Source organism: Notamacropus eugenii, chromosome 5, assembly GCF_028372415.1.
Source record: "Notamacropus eugenii isolate mMacEug1 chromosome 5, mMacEug1.pri_v2, whole genome shotgun sequence".
NCBI classification, from domain to species: Eukaryota; Metazoa; Chordata; class Mammalia; order Diprotodontia; family Macropodidae; genus Notamacropus; species Notamacropus eugenii.
Genome location: NC_092876.1, coordinates 41,971,717 through 41,994,316, shown reverse-complemented (window position 1 = coordinate 41,994,316; position 22,600 = coordinate 41,971,717). Strand labels below are relative to the sequence as shown.

At 38.4% G+C, this 22,600-nt stretch overlaps 1 protein-coding gene across 2 annotated transcripts in view; it reads right to left on the bottom strand.

Moving 5' to 3' along the window:
- The window catches only part of AJAP1 (adherens junctions associated protein 1), a 261,099-nt gene that overhangs the window by 14,715 nt on the left and 223,784 nt on the right, over positions 1-22,600 (bottom strand). Inside the window, exons 3-5 of one of the 2 annotated variants that reach the window (XR_011966967.1) lie at positions 9,218-9,305; positions 5,558-5,800; positions 3,045-3,176 (exon numbers count right to left, since the gene is read on the bottom strand). Coding sequence is in view for 1 of the 2 variants with exons in the window: in XM_072608676.1 (XP_072464777.1) it covers positions 5,558-5,800; positions 9,218-9,305 (331 nt within the window). In the remaining variant the exon portion in view is untranslated. The remainder of the gene's footprint in view (positions 1-3,044; positions 3,177-5,557; positions 5,801-9,217; positions 9,306-22,600) is intronic. The other variant, XM_072608676.1, reaches the window with a different exon arrangement.

Here is a 22,600-nt window from a genome sequence, read left to right as displayed (position 1 = left end):
TTAAAAATGGATTTAAGTTAAATAAGAATGATGCTCAGCGTTTTTTCCCATCTCATTTTCTATCTTTCCAATTATGTTTGGATAGATACTTATAGAAAGAAAAGTTGCTTGTCTTGGATAATAGAGTCAGAGACCTTGAGCTAGAAGGGAACTCAAAGGGTATCTGGTACAACCTTCTTATTTTTGACTTAGGGATACCAGGTCCCAAAATAATTAAAATGACTTCTAACAGAATTTGAGAATTTGAGCCTGGATTTGAATCTGGACCATTTGACTCCAGTCTTACTATCTCTCTACTACATCATTATGTCAATCATTTCTCAGTTTAGTCTTAGTTTTAAATCAGTAAGTAGATCTCATCTCTTCATTTTTTCTTATCATTTTCATCTTTGTCTCTTTCATATTTCTATACTGTATTTTAATTTTGTTTCTCCTCTTTTCCTCCTAGTGAAATGATATGGTATAGAAGAAATTCATGAGCATCTGAAGATTGGGTATAAAATACTGATATAAACTTTTCAGTCATTTGATTTGGTAAGGAAAGTGTTTTGTGCAAATCATAAAATGATAAAGAAATGTGAGGACTCAGGAGAAGTCCCCTTTCCTATGGTTGTGCTGAAGTTGCTCTGTGACTCTTTGGGGATAAGAAATCTCATAGTTTGGGGGATTGAGGCTGTGTGTTGTATCTAGTTCCACAAGTTCTGAAAGATAATCTAATACCTATGGTCATAATTATAAATTACAAGCATTGTGGGGGACAGAAGAAAAGAACATTTATCTGGGATGCCTGTGGGGCAGGGGAATAAGTGTGGCCAGAATGAGGCCAGCATTTGTCTGGGTTGATCAGGACTGAACAGGGGCAGAACTGATGGTTGTAAAGGAAGCAAGGGATAGTGTTCCCTATGCCCTGTACATTTCCAGGCCACAGTGAGTCAGAAAACCTCTTCTGATGGAGGACAGCTTGGGGGAAACATGATCCTAGTTGGTGCTTTATGTGTTCTGACCTTAGACCAGAGTTCCACTTATCCAGTTAGCCCCTAGGTAGGGCTCTGCTAAGCCTATGATAAGGGATGTCCTTACTTCCTTTCAGGGAGTTTTCCTTAATTTGGTGAGCACACTAGTACTTTCCAGGAGTTCCTACTACCATAACATCTGGTCTTTCATGTAGGGCTAGACTGGCAATTTTGTTGTAGTTTAGTCATTTTAGTCTTGTCTGACTCTCCGTGATTCTTTTTGGGGTTTTCTTTGCAAAGATAGCAGATCAGTTCGCCATTACCTTCTGCAGCTCATTTTACAGATCATATTAATCATACAAATCATATTAAGTAACTTGCCCAGGGTCACAAAGCTAGTAAATGTCTGAGGTTAGATTTGAACTCATGAAGTTGAGTCTTTCTGATTCCAAGACCAGTGATCTCTCCACTGCACAATCCAGCTGCCTTCCAGCAACCTTACCACATTCAATCTACTTTATTCTTGCTTTCATGTTGTTTTTTTAAATCATAATAGAGATACTGGAAACTGTTTGGTTAGATTGGTCCCGAGTGTTCTCCACAACAAAACAGAAGCTTTTTTCATTACTATGCAGGCTCTTGGTTGCTAGCTGAGATGAAACTACAAAGGCAGCTTCTTCTGCAGCCTTAATGGCATTAATTAAGGTGGGCTGACAAAGGGGAGAGAGGGTGACATGAGACTGATGAACATTCAGTGTCCAAGAGAACTGACCCTATTAAACTCTTATGGAAAAGAACTCATCTTACCTACTCTGCCTACAGATAACCCAGCAAAATCCATCTTATTTCATTCACTTTCCATTCTAATCTAATTACATTTCTTTGTCTTTGGCTGAACATCATGCTAAGCAGGCCATTCTGGCTCTGGGACAAGGAAGGAGGGTTGGAAATTTGATTTGGAGTGAATATGCGATTCATTAGAATTGGGATTAGGGACTGACCAATTCATTCCTATTCCTGAAAGCTGTGTGTGAATATGGATCTCAGCCTATAACAAATACCACTTCTTTAGCACTTGTGCTCTGAAACCGTTTTCTTGGCAAACACCTTCCCCTTGCCTGAATCACTCTTCTTCCAAACACCTACCTGCACTCCTCACCCTTTTCCTCCTCCTCCTCAAAAATGAGGCTAAAAAGCAGAAGTCTCTGATTATTTGTACAGTTTTATTGCATTATGATGGTGGAAAGGATTTCCTATAGGCAAAGTGTCTGCTACTGTAAATGCACTAAATGCAAATCATTCGAAAACCTTTGATTGCATCTCTAGATATGCCTATAACATGCGCAGTCACAGAGGTAAAATGCAGTTTATAACACACAGTCCAAATGTTCAGAAGATTCAGCACAGAAGAAAGCAATTTACCGTTAGCATTAAAGTTAATATCATTGAAAGCAAACCAAATGTTCTTATCCAGCAGAGCGTGGAAAATTCATCCTGTCTTGGTACCAGTCCCTGGTTTCAAATTAGTAGATATGTCTCAACTCTTTACTTTCTTTCTTTATCATTTTCTTCCTTATCTCTTATTTTTATATTTCAAAATTGTATTTTAATTTAGTTCCCCACCCCCCTCCTAGTGTAAAGACATGTGATAGAGGAGAGATTCATGCACACTTAGTTGCTGGTCTAATCTTCTTCTGTTAAGGGAAATGAGAACTGTAATTGTAACTTGTTTCAAGAAGAATTTTTCCCTGCCATACATACCATCCGAGAAACTGTCTTCCTTGGTAACTGAAATACCATTGATATTAATAACAATAATAGATATGAAAAATCGGTGAAATACCATTGATATTAATAACAATAATAGATATGAAAAATCGGTACATGTCCATTTGTTATTCTGCCCTATTGGGGAATTTATATTGAGTGTAAAAGAGAAAGAAACTAAAGGATCAGTCACCTGGTTTTCACCCAATGGCTAATATGGTTGTGGGTTCTTTCATGGGTAGACAACTGCCTAAAGTGGTAGAAAGTGAGAGGTTTGGGAGGAGAGGAGAGAAACTATAATAATGTCTTAAGAGTGGTACGTACCAGGAAATAGACACATGGCGTCTGCCCTGCCCCCAGGAAGTAAAAGAGACTTCGGCCAGTCAGCAGGAGATTTCAAACCATTTCTCAGACACAAAGGCCACAGGAATTAGATGTCGATCAGAAGAAGAAGGTCTGCAGCGAGCAGAAAAATAGGCTTGCGCGTGCTGATACATAACACACAATAGGCAAGCCAGGTCAGGCCTGCTTCAAAAAAAAGCAAAACTAGCTTCTTTAGAAGAAAGAAAGAAAAGAAAAATTCTCTCTAAAGTAATGCTTTGGATTGGCTCATTCATTGGCTTTTCTGAAACAAAGATATATCTTTTATTCCCCAACTAGAGGGTTATTCTGACCAGTTAGCTATTTCCACTCCAATTCTCAGTTAAAAAACTTGAAATAATAACAGGCTTAAAATCCTTGTGGTATTTAGGATTCTATGTAGTAAGCCAGAAGGGTGGGTTCCACCAGAGTTATGTCATCTTCCCAAGTATTTCTACTCCTCAAATCTATTTTCTCTCTCAATTTGTACCTTAAGGAAAGATCAACGCCCCAGAAATCTGGGACATAGAAGCCTCAAATGGAAGCCAGTTGGCAGGCATTGCTATGGCATATCACTTTTCATTGATATTTTTCCAAGGCCAATGAGGGGTGATACAGAGAAAGAGTCCAACAAAGCATTACCTTAGGTGCAGGGGGAAAGCAGTGAACCCCTGTTCCAACTAATGTTTTTTTTTTCTCCCCTGTAGGAGATTCCAGACAAAGCAGACCAGAGACATCTATGATGTGCTTGATGAAACACAGACGTGAGAATGATAGTAGGACAGAAAGGAGCCAAAAAGATCTACACCTCTGTCTTGCATCCCATGAGACCCAGCATTGGTTGGCTGCAGTCCATGTCCAGATGAACACATACATACACACACACATACACATACATACACACAACATTCAATGAAATGGTTTGAAAATCCTTTTGTTCTTTCAATTCTTTTATCTACTCAGCCCTCTGCAAACCTAGAGAATTCAGGCTCCCAGGATTCCTGAAGGGGATTTCAAAAGATGTTGAGCAAAACAATGGAATAGGGGTTGCTGCTCCTCGGGTACCTATTCTGAGAAGAAAGATTTTATGTAACGAACATAATGGAGACTCCAACATGGAGAGAAACAGGAGAAAGAAGGTATGTGGCAAGAAGCCACTGAAAGAGAGAAAAAAGGAGGAAGAGAAAATACTCATTTGAATTGATAAGACAAAGAAACACATTGAACTATGGGACAATGGCAGTGGAACTCTCAAGCAATTAGTCCTGAAGGCACCTTGGGATGATTTGCCTTTGGATGGAGAAACAATACGATTTCAACCTATACATCACACCATTCACCATTTCCAAAGGGAGCATTCCCTGTTTTGTGCTGGAGGGCCCTTTCCATAGCTATTGGGCTGCCCTGATTATGTTCGTGCCCTAAACACCAGTCCTCTTAGTCTCTCAGTCAGTCCCTCTTTTGGTTGACTATTAGCAAGCTCTCTGTTGGGTACCCTAGACTCATGGGATCAAAATATCATATATTAAAAAATGGAAGAGCCTTTAGGGGCCATTAAATCAAACTCCTTTATTTTACATATGAGGAAACAGACACTCAGAGAGATGGAATGACTTTCCTAGGGTTACATTCTCATAAGTGTCAGAGGTCAAATTTGAATCCAGGGCTTCCTAACTCAAAGTCCAATATTCTATCTACTATGCCCCCTCGCTGCCAGGATAACTAAATAAACTATTTCAGGCTATTTGCTGGTAATGACTATTTTAATTTGATTCTGGATAAATGTTTAGGTGTCAAATTCAGATCTATAATGAGGAAATACCAGTGAATTTTTTTGAGGTGGCTAGATGGCATATATTTTAGAAAGCATAAATAGAAGAAATCAATAATAAATAGTAGCAACATTTAATAAAGATAGATCTAGGAAAGGAGTCTGGTGAGTACTTGGCATTTTAACTTTGCCTGCTACTGACATTACATTGACAGGGACTCAGAGCTCCTAGTTCAGGGAATGGACAATAATAATTTGTTGATATCCAGAAAGCCAATAAATCCAAGACGGCATTTGAACTCTAGGGGATGGCAACAGTACACACTTTAAAGCTTCATACCAGGAGAGTGCCAATGTGTTACATCTTTGGAAACTAGGAAGTGCTATATTATTGCCAATTTCTATTAATGTCATTGCTTCTGTTATTCACAGTACACCTTTTAATCCTTTGAATCTGGAACAAAACTTAGCTGAGTAGAACTCTTGAGGGGAGAGGAGGGTACTGAGAAAAAGGACCTAACCATGTTTCTTATAGTTAACTCTATATGGAGTGCATGGTAGTGGATATTTGCCTAATTAACTTGTCTGTAAAACATAAACATGTGAATCACATTTTGAGAACACAAGCAAATCTTCATCTACATGGCATGGGATCTGTCACAAGCTTTGCAACATTCAACTGTGTTTGCTCCAAGACTTAGCTTACCTGTTTCCATTAAAGGTGGTTTTATATTCCCCAGTTGGGTGCAAAGTCTCATCAGTATACACAGGTACTGAGGTCCTAACACACTCATGTGAGCACTGCAAGGTTTCATTATAGGCGGTAAATATGTCCAAGTTGCTGGGCACCCGGGCAGGAGTGAAATCCGTCAGATTTTGGCAGCTCTCTTCTTGTTGATTGATTTTCCGTTGGTGGCTGTTTCTCCGCGTATTTCCACTTTGTGCACAGCTAAAGGAGAATAGTATGAAGTTGGAGATGTGGGGTGCAGGATTGTGGGGTTGGGAGGACAGGGAATGAGGAGGTAACAAAATATACAAAGACATGATCAACATTTGAACGCAGGGCCTACATCGCAAAACATTAATTATACATCATTTAATATTAAATTATAGTTCCCAAGCTCTTCAAAAGGATCAATGACAAGCAAGCAATCAGTTCACTTTATTTTTTTATATCAAATTTGAATTTTAAATATGAGCCATTATGGCAGAGAGAATTATTGAGATGAGTGGTTTAGCCATGTTATCAGGAAGCTGGAGTTGTGTTTGCTCAAAGAGTGTCAGGAAGAACAATGACATTAACACATTTTCCCCTCCTGATGCCTCAGCGGGACAAATAATTGGGATAGATAACTAGCCACCAAATTAGTGGTGATAGTTAAGAAACACTGGAGGCAGTATGAGAAGGGTTCAGCAATTCACTCTGGAAGCTCAAACAGATAGACAGAGAGAGATAGAGATATATGCATACATATATAGATATATAGATTTGCGTGTAAATATGTCTTTATATGTATATACACTAGTGTGTTTATGTGTATACCTGCATGCATAAGTGCATATACATACATTTTATAAGTGTATAAAGGTATGTATATATATGTATATATATACACTTTTGCATATGCATGTGCATGAACTTATATATCACATACATGCCCACATATGTATATATGCATGAATATATATAAATATGTGTATCCCTGCACATACATGCATGTGCACAAATGTGTATATACACAATCATGCATATATAAGTATGCATGTGTGTATGTATATATGTTTATAAAGTATATACACATGCCTAGGAGTACTTCCTATATCCCACTGGGCAATGGTGGTCATTCTCATACCCTAGGCACCAGTCTTCTTGTCCTATCTGTCAGCTTCTCTTGGGGGATGTTCTATAACTTGGGATGTTTTTATTTTTAGTCCAGAGCCCCCAAGTTCTACCAAAATAGTATATGAAGAAAACCTGTATGATATATCTATATGACCTATGTGAATTCTTATGCCATCCTTAGGATTTTGAAATAGAAGTCAATCTTTACTCATAAGATGACAACTGGTAACCTTTTCTCTCTTTAGTGTCTTGAAACAAGAAGGGATAAGAAAGAACTCAAAAGTTTCCCTGGTCTGTGGAATGAAGTGGACAATTGTTGATGCAGTCTCCTTCACAGTATGTAATATCTGGAGCAAGACCAAGAAACAGCCAGTTTCATTAGTTTTGCCAGTGGGAAAATATCAGTGACATCTGCCATTTTTCAGATATATGTCATGTCTCAGAATCTGTCCATGGTGGTCTTCTCTGAGCAGCCCACAGTCGTGGTAAAAGGAGGACAAATGACTAGGGAGGAAATTGCCCTGTATAAGGTAATATGCTTAAATGGAATCCACCATAGGACATACTCTTCAATATTACACCCCTAGATCATAGGCTTAAAGTGTCTCATTTTATACACAAGGAGGGAGAGGTATTTTTTATACATAGAGGGAGAAATTGACTAGCCAAGATCAAAAGGAGGTACACAGCAGAGCCAGAACTAGAACCCAGATCCTCTGATGGCAAGGACATCGCTCTTTCTATTGGGTCACCTTGCCACCCCTCACAGAACAGCAGATGAATTTTCATCCATTCTGGAGTTCCCTAGGTTGATATTCTCCCTCTTCCCAATCCTGAGGTCATCTCCCCATTGCTCTGTAGGGGCTTTCCAAAGAAATTCAAAGGTGACAAACAAATCTTAAGGAATTTGACTTCTCACCTCCATTTGGGTCTCACCTGAGTCCCACTGGAAATACCTTTTGGTGAAAGAACATTACTCTGGATACAGAGCAATGGATGCCACCTTGTGCTCATATATCAAAACACTCCCTCCACAGATCAATAGAGCAAGGTGGACTCAAATCATCCCTAACTTGTCAATCTGACTGAACTTTATCTAACAGGCTCCATTAGACATATTTGTCTGGCTACCCTTCATTTTCTTGCAGGCAATGCTCTGTGGCTACAGGGATTTTCTAAAGGTATCAAAGGAGGTTCCCTTGGCATCTTTGGACTCCTTCTTACACGCTCTGTGACTGTGTGATACCCTGGATATTTGGTATTGCCTTCTTTAATTCCATCTACTGAATAATCAACTAGCTTCCTTCCCATTCCTCTTATTTTAGGATTTGGATGCCCTCTGTGCCCACCATTCAGTATTCCTTTTAGATATCTGAAGATAGCAAGGGACTCATTTAGGTACATAACACTACAACAGAATTGAACTTTGAAACAAGAATGGGAGCACATTTTCTGGAAGAATACCTACCTGCAAATTAGGAGTGGGGGGATATTAAAGGGGCTTCCAAAGTGCCTTTGTGAAGAATGAGGTTACCCAGTGCTTCTCCCAATTTCCCCAGTAATGCAGGTGGTGACAGATATATAACACCCAGCAAATCTGACCTCAAAGTAGGCCAATTTCCACAAGAAAATAGGCAAAAGCAGGCATGCCTGAAGCGAAGAACTAACCTATTTCACTATTTGCAGAGCTAATGTCGAAGGGAAAACTAGAGAGCAAATTAAACAAGCAAAGTGAATGAAATTATCCAAGGACCTATGTGTTGCGGAAGGGGAGATATGCTGGATGAAGAGGAAAGGGAGTAGAGGGGGAATCCTATGTTAGGGGAATCTCAGTGAAAGTATGGCAACATTCACTAAAGGTTTGGAGAAGTTAAAAAAAGGAAATAATAACCACTGCACTGGTAGGCTGGACTGGCTCTTGTTTTTACAAGTTGCTTTTAGATCACAGAGGAAGGTTTGGGAACACAAGCAGCAAGGCATCTGGGAAGCTATTTGAATATGGTTAGTGCTCAGCACAGCTCCTGATGAGGGAGCCATGGGGCAGGATGATTTGCCCTAAATAGCAGGTGTAGTTTCCAATACAATAACTAGCCCAAGGAATCACAACAGAGAAGGCCAGCAAGTTTAGATGCTGGGGAATCAGCTAGAAAGAACACTGTGACTTTGAAAATGAAAATAATAATGGTAGTAGCAATAACATCATTTGTCTTTTTTTCCCTAAATGCCATAATAGACAATGGAATAAATTATATTCTCATAGATCTGTAGCTGGAAGGAACTTTGGAGGATATCTAATCCATTCCCCTCATTTTACAAAGTAGGAAACTGAGGCTTAGAGAAGCAAAATGAAGTGCCAGGGTCACCCAGCTGATAACTGTCAGAGGAGGGATTTAAATTCAGGTCTTCCTTACCTCCAAATCCAGCACTCTTCAAAGAACTGTTTAGCATACAATTTCCCCAAGGCCCAGGGCCTACAAAAATAGCCACCCTATCCTGCTTTACCCAAGTCAGAATGGTCCTTACCAATTTTTTAAGACAAGAGTTGTAATCAGAGCAGCTATAACCATGATGAGGGAGACAGTGATGGTTATTATCTGATGGACAGCCAGACCTGTAAAGAAAGAAAGAAAATGAGGGAAAGTGGAGATGGGGGGTGGAGGGGAGGAAAGAATATTCTTAAAATTAATGAGCAAAAAAGGAAGGGCAAACATTTCAAAGTGAAAAAAGTACATTAATGTTACTTGGTTAAAAAAGAAAGTAAAATAACAAAGTATAATTCATGACCAGCCCTCCAATTTCTCTGAAATGATGTCACATTGCAGATTAGAAAAGATGGCAGCCACCTCAGTGCTCACCTTCCTAGGACGAAACATTGGACATCTGCTGTATAAGGCTGGGATCAAAGACCCACAAAAGCCCCTGTGAAAGGTATGGTCTGCAGTCCCTTTGATTCCCACTAACTCTCCTTTTCCCAGGACCCAGCATTACAGTTCACATTACTTCTATTTTTTCTTCATCCCTTTCACTTTCTTCATCATTTTCCCATTTCCCATTAGACAGTAGAATAGGGAGACCCTGGATATTCAGTCGATCTCTCATTTCTAGCCCAATCTCTTCTTACTCAAATTCAAGCATCAGTAAAGGTCTGATCACTCAACAAATGTTTTCAAGTACCTACTGTGTGCGAGTTGCTAGGTGCAGTATTGGGGAAACCATCCAATTAATATTCAATGAACATTTATTAAATGCTTGCTATACACTAAATGCTGGGATAAGTGATGAGATAAGAGACAAAAGGGAACTAACCCCCTACTCTCAAGGAGCTATGGTTTAAATAAGAGAGAGAACACACACATACATACAAGACATACATGCATACATATGTATACATATACATATGTATGTACAGCAGGCAGCTAGACTCCATAGTGCCAGACTTGGAGCCAGGAAGACCAATCATCCTGAGTTCAAAGTTGGCTTCAGACACCCGTTAGCTGTGTGACCCTGGGCAAGTCACTTTACCCTATTTGCCTCCATTTCCTCATCTATAAAGTGAGCTGGAGAAGGAAATGGCAAACCACTCCAATATCTTTGCCAAGAAAACCCCAAATGGGTCATGGAGAGGCAGACACAACTGAGAATAACTGAACAACAACGCATATATATCACATCCTTCTTTGTCTGTTCACATACATATATACATGCACCCACACACTCACAGCATCCAAAGAAAAGTGGGTTCAATTTTATAGCACATACTACAAAAAAGTTGGTTTGTAGTTATATTTACATATAAGATGAATATAAGGCAGATACATGTTGACCTCAGCTGAGAAGATAATAGTAGTTGGGAGGACCATAAAAAGACCTCCTGGGGGGGATACAAAGACAAAAAAAGAAACAGTCCTTATCTATATAGAACTTCCATTCTACCAGAATGGAGGGATAGGACCAAATGAATCAATTCAAAGCATATGAAAAGTAATTTGAAGGAAAAGAGAACCTTGAGAACTTCAGGACTCTATGAGGAGATCTACAGAAAGTTCCACCATATCCATGGTGGACAATAGGGTTAGAGGGTCATGAAAGGAGGAGAAAATTTTTTACAGTGAAAGGACTTCCAAGTGCTATGAGTTACTTTTTTTTGCCACATGTGCTCTAAACTTGAATCCATTTTTTCCTTTGATGCTACATGTATTATTTTAGGGGGGAGAATATATTTCTTTTTTGGGGTGAGAGGTATTTTGAATAAACCACAGAATGGTATAGTTAATATATCACCCTAGAATACATACATTTCTAAAAGCCAATTAATTTATTAATTTATATATCAAATGCTCACCATTAGGGGAAGTACACTGATGGGGGCTCTTGAGCTATGCTGTTTGACGGCTCCCATCCCTCCAAAAATTAAGCTGTCCCTAGGAACCGGAGGGGGAAATGTAGCCAGCTTCTCTCTGGGCTCCAGTTTACAAATCTAAATGGGGTCAGGAAGAATGAACACCAGAGCCCATGGTATACTAGTATTCAAGCATATCAATAGCTTCCACAGAGATGAGGGATTAGAGTTATATTGTTTGGCCCCAGAGGGAAGAAACAGAAGCACTGGGTGGAAACTGCAAAAAAAGGTACATTTAGGCTTGAAGTCAGGAAAACAAAACAAAATTAAGAATCAGAACTATCCCAAAGTATTTAGGAAGGGGCTTCCCTGAGAGGTAATGAGATTTTCCCTTTTAAAGGTCTTTCAATCATTTATTAGGTAACTGAGATTCTTTTATGGGTATATATTAACACCAAAATGTCTTGTACTTCCATAATTCTGTGACTCTGACCTGGGATCCTATGAACAAAACTTCAGAGCTGAAAAGGACCTTAGAGACCCTCAAGCCCAGCTTTCACATTTTAAAATGAGGAAACTGAGGTTAGAAAAATTAAGTGATTTTCCCAGGGTTACACAACTAGTGTAACCAGATTGTCCCTGGTGGGTTGATGATGAAGACGTTGGTGATGATGCAGCAATAAGAAGGATGACATCTATTTTATAATACTTGAAGGTTTGCAAAGTGGTTTACATATCCAGAGGATCCCCTAAATTATTGTGCAACTTTAATATGAAGCTTAAAACTGCACAAAGTCTTTTGGGACATGCTGAATTATCATATATGATCTTCATAAGACTCCCAGGAGATAGATGTTATCATTACCCCATTTTATAGATGGAAAATTAGGGTAGAGAGAGGGGAAGTATCTTGTCCAGTGTCACATTACTAGTAAGCATCTAAGGCAAGATTTGAACTCAGGTCTACTTAGCTTCAATTTCAGTATGACACTTTATCTACTTCACAGATGTGCCATGAAACCTCAGCAGAAGTGGGACATTTAAGGAATGATTCAGTTTTAAAATGGATCATTCTGCCAAAAAGTCTAAACCTGAAGTGTAGAGAGTAGCTCCTTCCTCTTCAGCAGCCTCCCTTTCATCTTAACCCATCATATACCTAAAACCTTGCCCCCAAAACCTTCTGATTTTGTTATTAAGGAGACCTTTTAATCAACTATTGATCACAAGCACTTCTTCCTTGTCAGACTAAGGATAGAAATTCTCTTGGTTTACTTGCAAGGAAGAAAAACAAATTTTGACACACTCAAAATTTGAGCCAAATCTAAGGAGACAAAATTTAATAGGAATAAATGTAAAGTCTTAAACTTGGAGACTGAAAAAAATGACCTTAGAAGTACAATATGGGGGACAGTTTTTCTGACAATGGTCTGGGGCAGGAGTGGGGAAGTTGTGGCCTTGAGGTCACTTGTGGCCCTCTAGGTCCTCAAGTGTGGCTCTTTGACAAATCCAAACTTAAACCTTTGGGGGTTTGGATGGACTGCTATGGAAATTATGTCACCAGTGTAATAGGGCAGCGAAGAATATTGAGAGGGACTTTTATTGGGAAACACATCATCCAGATCCAGGGAGACAATATTCCTACAGTATTCCAAATCACCTTTGGAGTACCATACCTGCTTCTAGGGTTGGAGCTCTAGTCAGGGTACTGATAACCTGGAAAACATGGTGACAAGGATGACTAGGATGGGAAAGGGAACTGAGATAATTTCATAGAAACCATAGTTAAAAGAACTAAGGGCAGGGGAGATAATTATTCTGAAGAAGAAAAGATTTAAGGCAGGATGTGACATCTACCTACCAATATTTGATGTCATCTGTTAAATGGGGACATTAACATATTACTGGCCTCATATCATTATTGTGGATGCCACTAGAAGGATCCAAGTGAAGTGCAAGGATAACCTTATGTGTACCTTTTTAATTTCATCACCCAGTAAAATGCCGGTGACATAGTGTGGACTTTAGCATGCTCCTTGGATGGAAATGAGTCCGAAATTATTTTAAAATTTTGGAATGCTACATAAATATGAGTTATCATATTGTGATGTAAATTGTACAAGATAACTTCAAAAAAAGTCTACCTAAATTGGTTAACGTGTATTAATTGTCCTAGCATAGAGCTTCCCATTTACTAGGGATGTAACAAATACTTGAATTAAATTATTGAACTTTTTAAAAATGTAATCTATTGTGGATATGGAAGAGAATGGGAAGACAATGATTTTTTTTTTTTGCATTTGTATTGCTGGCATCTAGCACTATGCTCTCCACATAATAGATATTTAATGAAGGCTTGTTGAATTGAAATGAATAGCTGGAGGGACAGAGGCTGCCTGAACTCTTTACAGTTATCCCTTTCACATTGTGTGGGGGAGGGTTAGTATCCCATGATCTGGAAAATCTAGGTGAAATCTTTTGGCTCTCCCTTCACACTGGAGAAGAAGTCTAAATTATTATGGCATTAAAAGCTAAAATATGTTGATATTATACAATTATATATGCATACATGTTCATACACATCACACACATATATACACATATGCATACACATACATATATATACATGCATGCATGTATATGTGTATGTATATGTGTGTGTATATATATAACATTTCTAAACTTTTTCTGTGTCAACTGCTGACCTTTGCATGTAGCCTATGGCTTCTGCAAAACTCCCCCCAAATTCCCATTTAATTTCTTATGCCAGACATGATATATGGAAATTGCGATGGAGAAAATTTCAGTGTGGGAAGGATAACTGTAGTGTATTGTAGTAGGAATGCTTTTTAGATAAGGAACAGACTAGGTAATCACTACCAAAGCCCCTTTCAACTCTGAAGTTTTATGACCTATAATTTATGATTTCTTCTAAAGACACCCTTTGCACCAAGGCAACTTTCTACCACCAATCTTCCTTCCTCACAAGTGTCTGAGCTTGGCATGGTAATTTTTTTTTGTTTTTGTTTTTGTTTTGTTTCTGTGATGGGCTGTTTGTGCATCTGTTTGCCCAATATACGTATGTATTTCCTGATGGTAGATTTCATCCCAAAATGACTTTGCTGGCTGTCTCCCAAAGACACAATGTTGTGAACAGATGCTAACTCTCCATTGGATATCATCTGATGGGGAGAAATTGTTAATAAATAATTAAGAATTGGCATGACCATCAAATAAGTTTAATTCTTTTCCCTCTCCTATAAGTTTTTGTAATGTTTGGTAAGGGATTTCCATCTTGAGCCTACAAGAAAAATACTGCTTTCCAAAAGAATAGGAGCTAATATAGAAATGCCATTTGCATTTAGAGCTGGTATTCAAAAGCTTAAGTTTTTGGTGATAGCAGATAAAGATATTTGGGGACAACTAGAGGCTGACTGTAGCTAATGGAATGCCCATATACATCCCCAATGTCTCCCTGTCTCTGTCTCCCTGTCTCTGTCTCTCTCTTTGTCTGTGTCTCTCTTTGTCTCTATGTGTATATGTCTGTCTCTATGTCTCTCTCTCTCTCTCTCTCTCTCTCTCTCTCTCTCTCTCTCTCTCTCTCTCTCTCTCTCTCTCTCTCTCTCTCTCTGTGTGTTTCCCTCATTCTCTTCCTCTCTTATTTCTCACTTCAGTAGACTGGAAACTCCTTGAGGCCAGAGACTCTTTTATTTGAATCTTGATATCCCCAGCAAGTGCCCAAGTGGTTTAATGAATGTCTTTTGAATAGAATTGAATTGAATTGAGTTCATGGAATTTAAAATATTATGTAAAGATGAAATGTTATATCAATAGAAATTTATGTTGCAAAATAGATTTTATTGGTAGAGAGATTCTTCGCTATTTGGTTAATGCATATTAATTGAAGTCCTCCTATAAGCCCAGCATTGTGCTACCTAGCACAGGGTCTGCCATATAGGAGGGATATAACAAATGCTTGAATTGAATTGTTAAATTAAAAAAAAAATGTAATCTATGGTGAGTACATAGGGAGAATGCGACAACAGTGGTAGAAGTCCCAGAATCATAAAAGGTCAGATTGGCAGTACGTCCACAACCCCATATTCCAACTTATATGTCCATAAACATCCCTATTATAACATGCCTCTGAGAACAGAAAGACCTGGGTTCAGATTCCACTGCTGACACATATTGGGTGGGTGACCCTAGACAAGTCTCTTAACCTCTCAATGATCTAGATAAGTCTCTAAGACTGTAAGATGAAGCCTAGGTAGCAACCTACAGTATTAGATGGAGTTTCCTCATTAGGAAGTTCTTTATAAACAGCTCCAGTCCCCAACAATATAGCATGCTCTACTTATATAGAAGAAATACTGAGTATTTTGTAGATAAAATATAAAATCACTTTTCCTACGTGACTAGCATTGTGCTGGTGCAGTGTCTGATGTATTGTAGATGCTTGCAGAAATGCCTGTTTATTGATTGATTAGTTGGTCCTTTGAAAGATTTTGTGGGGGATCCATACACATAGATATTATAAACATGCAAGCATACACATACATATATGCATATAAATACATATACATATATACATATACATACACACACATCTATCCCAAAATGCTTATTAATCAGTCAGCATTTATCCGGTCATGTACAGTAAATCAGGCATCGTGCTGACTGAATGCTAGGCACATAGGAAGAGCAAAATTAAAATATATTCCCTGACATGTAGCCTCCTTCTACCAACAATCCTGGTACAATTATCTTTACATATAATATAATAACATTTATAAGGGGTTCTGAAGTTTGTAAACCATTTCTGTTTACATTTATAAGGGGTTCTGAAGTTTGTAAACCATTTCTGTTTACATTTATAAGGGGTTCTGAAGTTTGTAAACCATGTCTGTTTCAGTTCCATTGAACAAGTATGTAGAAGTTACACCACATACCTGGCACTGTCTTAGGCACTGGGGCTATGATAAAAAAAAAATGAAGCAATTCATGCATATAAATCACTTACATCCAATGACATTTGAAATAATATTATGAAATATGCAGTATATTATTGCCACCATTTTACAGATGAGGTAACTGAGACTCTGAAAAATCAAAGATTTAGAGTTAGAATGGACCTTAAAGATCATCTCATCTAACTATGTTATTTTACACCTGAGGAAACTGAGCCCCAAATAGTTTAAATAATTTCCTCAAGGTATCACTGATAATATGGGACAGAGCTGGGATTTCAGCTTTCTGCAACATGAGGATTTTCCAAGATCACATAGTTTATTAGCACCCAGGTCTCCTGACTTGAGTCAAGAATCAGTCTCCTATACCTGGCAGTCTTTTTTGACTGATAAGTCAATCAATAAACATACTTACATCCAATGACATTTGAAATAATATTATGAAATATGCAGTACATTATTGCCACCATTTTACAGATGAGGTAACTGAGACTCTGAAAAATCAAAGATTTAGAGTTAGAATGGACCTTAAAGATCATCTCAAATGAGTGACTGCTATATTTCAATCACTGTGCTAAGCCTTAGGAATGCACAAAGTGGGAAAGGTAGTCCCTACCCTCAAAGAGCTCACAATCTAATGGAATCATGAATTTTGAATGATAATTGACAGAAAGGAATCCCAGTTTTCAATGGCAGATAAATCATCTTATATGGTTTTTTACCAAGGTAGCTAAAGAAATGATCAAGCAATTTAAGTAAGTCACCCTACTAGCTCAAAAATTTCATCACATCATGAACATTATATTGTCTACACTGGATATTTCTGTGCTTAAATCAATGCACCAGGAACAGTATGTGCTTAATACATGTTTGTTGGATGGAATTAGTGATTTTTTAAAATGATATACAATATACAAAAGACTTTTGATCTCTAAAAACAGATTTTTCCCATCTAAGAGCTTTGTCCCCCTTTTCCCTTTAAGGACTATCCCTTGCCCTTTAGCTATTTAGAGAAATGGTGTGCCAATCAATTCAATTCATTAAGCATTTATTCCATATTGGCTAGGTGTAAGGCACTGTGCTAAATGTTGGAGATACAAAGAGAAAATTTAAAATAGCCCTCTGCCATCAAGAAACTTACATTCTACTGTGCAGCTAGAACGTATAAATAGATAATGTAATTTTAAGATGAAGAAATATTAATATCCAGAGGAATCATGAAAGTCTTATCTTAGGAGAGGATCTATGAGCTGATTTTAGAAGAAAGCAAAGGAATCAGTCAGTCAGTCAAGGAGCATTGATTAAGTGTTTATAGTGTCTGACTGTGTTAAGATCTGGGAATATAACAAAAGTGGGAAAAAAATCATTTAAGAAGTAACCTCTAAGAAGTAGAGAGGAAGGAAAACTGATGAAAGAAAGACATTCCATTTTTTTCTGCTATCCTTTCCCATCCTATCAGAAAGTATACACATGGGTATGTCTTTTAAGTGTGATGAGGAGACTGGCTGATGAGTGCCATCACTTAAGGCATTTACAATATGCCCTGTCTGATTCTACTCTGTGTTAGGTTTAGTGAGCCTTCTTCTTGTCACTTCAGAGCATGAACAGGTACGCTCTGACAATGAGATGACCAAAAAACCCTTTAACTGGCTACTGAGCCAGAACTGAGCGTACAAACAAAAGAGTCATGCAGGCAATCCCCCACTCTCTTCCCTGATAGTTTTTTGAAGATGAATTACTCTGGGCAGGGTATATAGGGCAACATCTTTGGATCCCTTATCTCCACACCCAGCTGCCTTGTTTCTGAGAACACATGATATATCTGTGACATATTTCTTTCTTTCTGATATTAAGTAAATGGGTATCCTGAGATGGTAGTGCCCAGGAAACCAGTAAGACCAACAAAACCATCTGAGATCCCAAAGGAAACAGAGTCTTAGAGTTGGTGGAAGTATCAGCTGTTTATGCTGAGTGCACTATTGTAGAAATCCTAAAGATTGACTTTCTTGACCCATCCCAGCAAGGAAGTGATCCACCTGAGCAAAGAGTCCACCTGAATATCCATAGGCCATTCACCAGAAGTGTATTCCTCAAATGGAGAAAAAAACTAGGGGGTTGTTTTGTAGCAATATTTTAACTTCGGTCAACTATCCCCAGAGATCAAGCAAGTTTATTGAGGGAAGACTTCACCTCATGATTTGGAAAGGAAAAGAATAGTTATTATATTTCAGATCTTGTTATACCTTCTCAGTAGACATGCAAATGTTATTGATATTGATCAATTAATCTTGGGGAAATGCTAACTGGCTAAATGATTTTGGAAAGCACACTAGTGGGGGCTCATGAATGACTATATTAAAAACTCCAGCTCTTAAAATTTTTTCCCCTAGAACCTTGAAAAGAACAGCAGTCAATGGCCCTCCGAGGACCCAAACCACCAGTGAGAGTTGATAGGAATAATGAGCCCACAGAAGGTGCTATGCATGAATTTACTTGAGATAAAGAGATGAACTAGTTTTAAGTTGCTAGCTAAGATACACCCTTCCCAGGCTACCCAAAATGGAGCTCTAGAACAAATGAAACAAATTAAATGCTGAAACGGATGGATCAAATAACACCTTTAACAAGACTGATTAATTTGAACATTCCCAACACTATTTTTAGGAGGTAGACTGTATGTGTTTATGTGTGTGTGTGTATGTAGATGTGTCCTCTTTTCCTTCTTGAGGATGAATCAATCAAAAATTCAATAAACAAGTATTTATTAAGTATCTACAGAGTACCTGGAATTGTGCTGAGGATAACAAAGTCAAAATAACCCCTAACCTCAAAGAGTATGTCTTTTACTGAGACAGAAATGAAATCACACCAGTGTCAGGCATGGTCCAATAAGATTATGTACAAGAAAAGGAATAGCTGAAAAGTAAATACTTCCAAATCTCAGGTGGTAAGGACTAGACAAGCAGGTTGATCTATTTGTAAGAACTGGGATTTGATGATAAAAAACATCTGTTAGGCTAGCTGCTGCGCTAATGTTTCTTTACCTACACCAAAGCTATTACCTTTAGAATGTTAGCTCATTAAGCATATACAGATCATTTTATTTTTTTATCTTTTTTTTTATCCTCAGTGCCTAGCACAATATCTGGCACAGAATAAGTGCTTAATGAATGCCTGTTCATTGATGGATTGATTCTTGCTTATAGCATCCATTCCTAATGCATACTCAGGTGCTCCAAAGACACAGGAACTCAATAATCATTGAAACTTTACGGCCATAAAAATATCATTGATAGAGAGATAGAGGATAACTCAGAGGTCAACTTATCCATCCCTCTCTTTTTCTGTAGATGATTAGACTGAGACCCAAAGGGGTGAAGAAGTGACTTGTCTAACAATACACTGGGAATAAGGATCCAGGAACAAAGATTTGAACCCAAGACTTCTGATTTCAAATCCCACCTTCTGTCCTGTCTCTTGACTAGCATTGATCTACATTGTATCGCCTATTGCCAAGGTCCAAAATTGTGAAGTCCTCTGTCAAAGGGCCCTTGATCAAGAAGTACTCCTGATATTGGGAAGCGAGGCAGAGATTATTAAATTAATCTTTTCAGAGATCGACATCATTCTTCAAGTGGAGGCTGAATGATGACTTGCAGGATGTTATGCAATAAGGATTCTTTTGGGAATTTTGGCTAAACCAGATGTCTACTGAGATGCTTTATAACAGTAAAATTCTGTCATTATCATTCATCAATTATTTTCTTTGTTACTTTCACTCATTCTCCTTTGTTCTATTCTCTGGAAACACATAATTCTCACCTGTCTTTCACAGGGCAACTTTTCAAGTTGGATCCCTTATCTCCATAGTAGTTGGTGACAGATATCATGTTTCTCTGTCTGTCCCCTTTAATCCCTCTGCCTTTTCTGTTTTAGACCAAAGACCCCTAGAACTTTAAACTGTCCCCAAGGTGACCTGAACTTGAGCCCCTCCAGCAATTCTAGATGCCATCCTTTGAAGTTTCTATAGCTCATCATTGTCCTTCTTAAACTGTGGTTCTCTGAGAGGAGTACAGTATTCCAGAAATAATCTAATGAAGACATAGTAGAGAGGGATTGTCACCTCCTCATTCCTAGAGGGACTAAAGAAGATATATAACCTAAAGGAAATGTCATGAAGGAAAGGTACAAGGTATAGAGTTTCCTCTGTGAAGAGTGAGCTCATGTATTCTGTTTTTCCACAATACCAGCAGGAATTAAATAATCCTCTGACCTTGTCAAGGGCATTATCTTGCAAAGGGTAAGTTGCCCTCAACTTGGTTTATCCTGTCTGCCAAGATGATTTTACTGGGGTGTGGCTGCTGGGCATATTACAGATTATTGGAGTCACAAGTGAGAGGTGGATGAGAAGTGGACACCAAAGATCAGTGAGAAGCCCTGCAAAGGGTTTGGCAAGCTTTCACACCAGAGGTGCTATTTCTCCCTAAACATACCATAACTGACCCTGTGAGTTAGGGATGTTTACCCAAAGAATGTAAAAACTTCCTTTACAGAATGGGTGGATTAAGGCAACTGAAGCGGGCACTGTGGAGTGCTTAAAGCTTGGTCAGACATTGAAGACGCCAAGGTCATCTACTGCATCTTGAGCCATCTCCGGTGACCTTGACTTTCATCTTGCAACCGAACTTTAATGAATCATAAAAGTGAGTAAAGCTGACAACTTTGTGCAATTCTGCCTCATTTAAATATAATTCACAAATAAATCAAGATATCACCTTGTGAAATCATTGGTCCTCTTTGAAAAGGAAAGAGGAACAACATTTTGGAACAATGATAACTAGCAGTTGACAATAGTGTCAAGTAAGGAGACAAGACCAAAGGACCACAGGATTAGACCTGGAAGTGACTTTAGAAATAATCTTCTCTAAATCCTTCATATTTTAGATGTGAAAACTGAGGCCTTTCAAAATGAAGAGACTTGCTCAATGAGGTCATACAGCTAACAAATGGAAGGGCTGGGATTTGAACTCTTACTCACTGAGTACTAATTTGGAGCACTTTCCACAGTATTGTGCCATATATTCCAGACTCAAGGCCAATGCAACATCACATTCTTCAACGCTTAAGGAGTCAGAACCAAAAATCATATATTTAAACTTTGGAAGAGATGTCAGAGGTCATCTACCCTAAAACCTTCACTTTTTACAGATGAGGAAACTCATCTGTAAAATTAAGTGACTTGCTCATGGTCACATGGGTAACAAATGGAAGGACTGGTATTTGAACCCATATTCACTGATTCCAAAATCAGAGTGCCTTCCAATGTAGCATGACCTTTTCTGTGTAACCATTTAGGTTAAAACAATGACAAAAATCAACAAAATTAAGACTTCTAGAACCAAGGTCAATGTGGAATCACAGTTTTTTAACTACTTTGAAGTTCAGGCAAAATATTAGATTTTGGAACTGTGCCATGGGAATTCTCTCTCCTTTCCCTGACAAAGATCATCCATCCCATTTATTTAGGGGTCCTTTCTGCTTCTGGTAATTGTCATTGTAAACTAACGTGTCTGAGACTCAGCTATCATACGTATAATGAAAAATTATACTTGGGATAATGGATGGGGACAGGCAGATTACCGCGTTGTACATCAATCATTAGGGTTTTATGGTTATGTTTGTGATGCTTTGTAATGAGATCAGACCCTGAAGATTGATGGAGAAGTTGGTCATCCATCTTAGAGCTTGGGCAAAGTTTCATTTGACCAGGCTGAACCAAACAAAGAATGCTATCCATTGTTAAAAAGAATAAATAGTAAAATAATAAAAAAATAACACTTTAGTGGTATCTGTACATAGATATAGATATGAAATGTACCTGTCTATCAAAACACACACACATACACACACACACACACACACACACACAAGGGACATATAGACTTTCACAGTTGTTCCTTAGTTGTTTCAGTTATACCTGACTCTTTGTGACCCCATTTGGGTTGTTCTTGGCAAAGATATCGAAATGCTTTGCCATTTTCTTCTCAAGCTTTTTGTTTTTCTTTTCGCAGTTGAGAAACTAAGGTAACCAGGTTTAAGTGACTTGTCCAGAGTTACACAGCGACTAAGTGTCTGTGGCTGGATTTGAATTCAGGTCTTCCTGACTCCAGACTCAGTCCTCTATCCACTATGCCATGTAGCTGCCCCATGTGGGCTTCAGGTAGGGCAAAAAAGTCTAGCCTCAACATTAAGATAAAGAGAAAGATGATTTTTTTGGAGGATTTAACCCCTAAAATCTATGCTAGCTCTGCTTTTGACTGCATAGAAAAGGCATGAGAAATTATGCATTGAGGTGCCAACCTTTTTGTGGCAGCAGGCTATAGGCATTGTCGAGCATATAAAATAGTAAATATCAAATCTCTTCCTCCCTGTTTTCCAGAAGAAGGGAAGTTCATTGATCACAGTGGTACAGTGGGAGGAGGGTGAGGCTGATGACTTTGCGCAGTTCTGCCCCACTTAAATCTAATTCACATGCATGTCGGGATATCACCACCATGATGTCCTTGGTCTTCTTTGAAAACAACGAAAACAACAAAAACA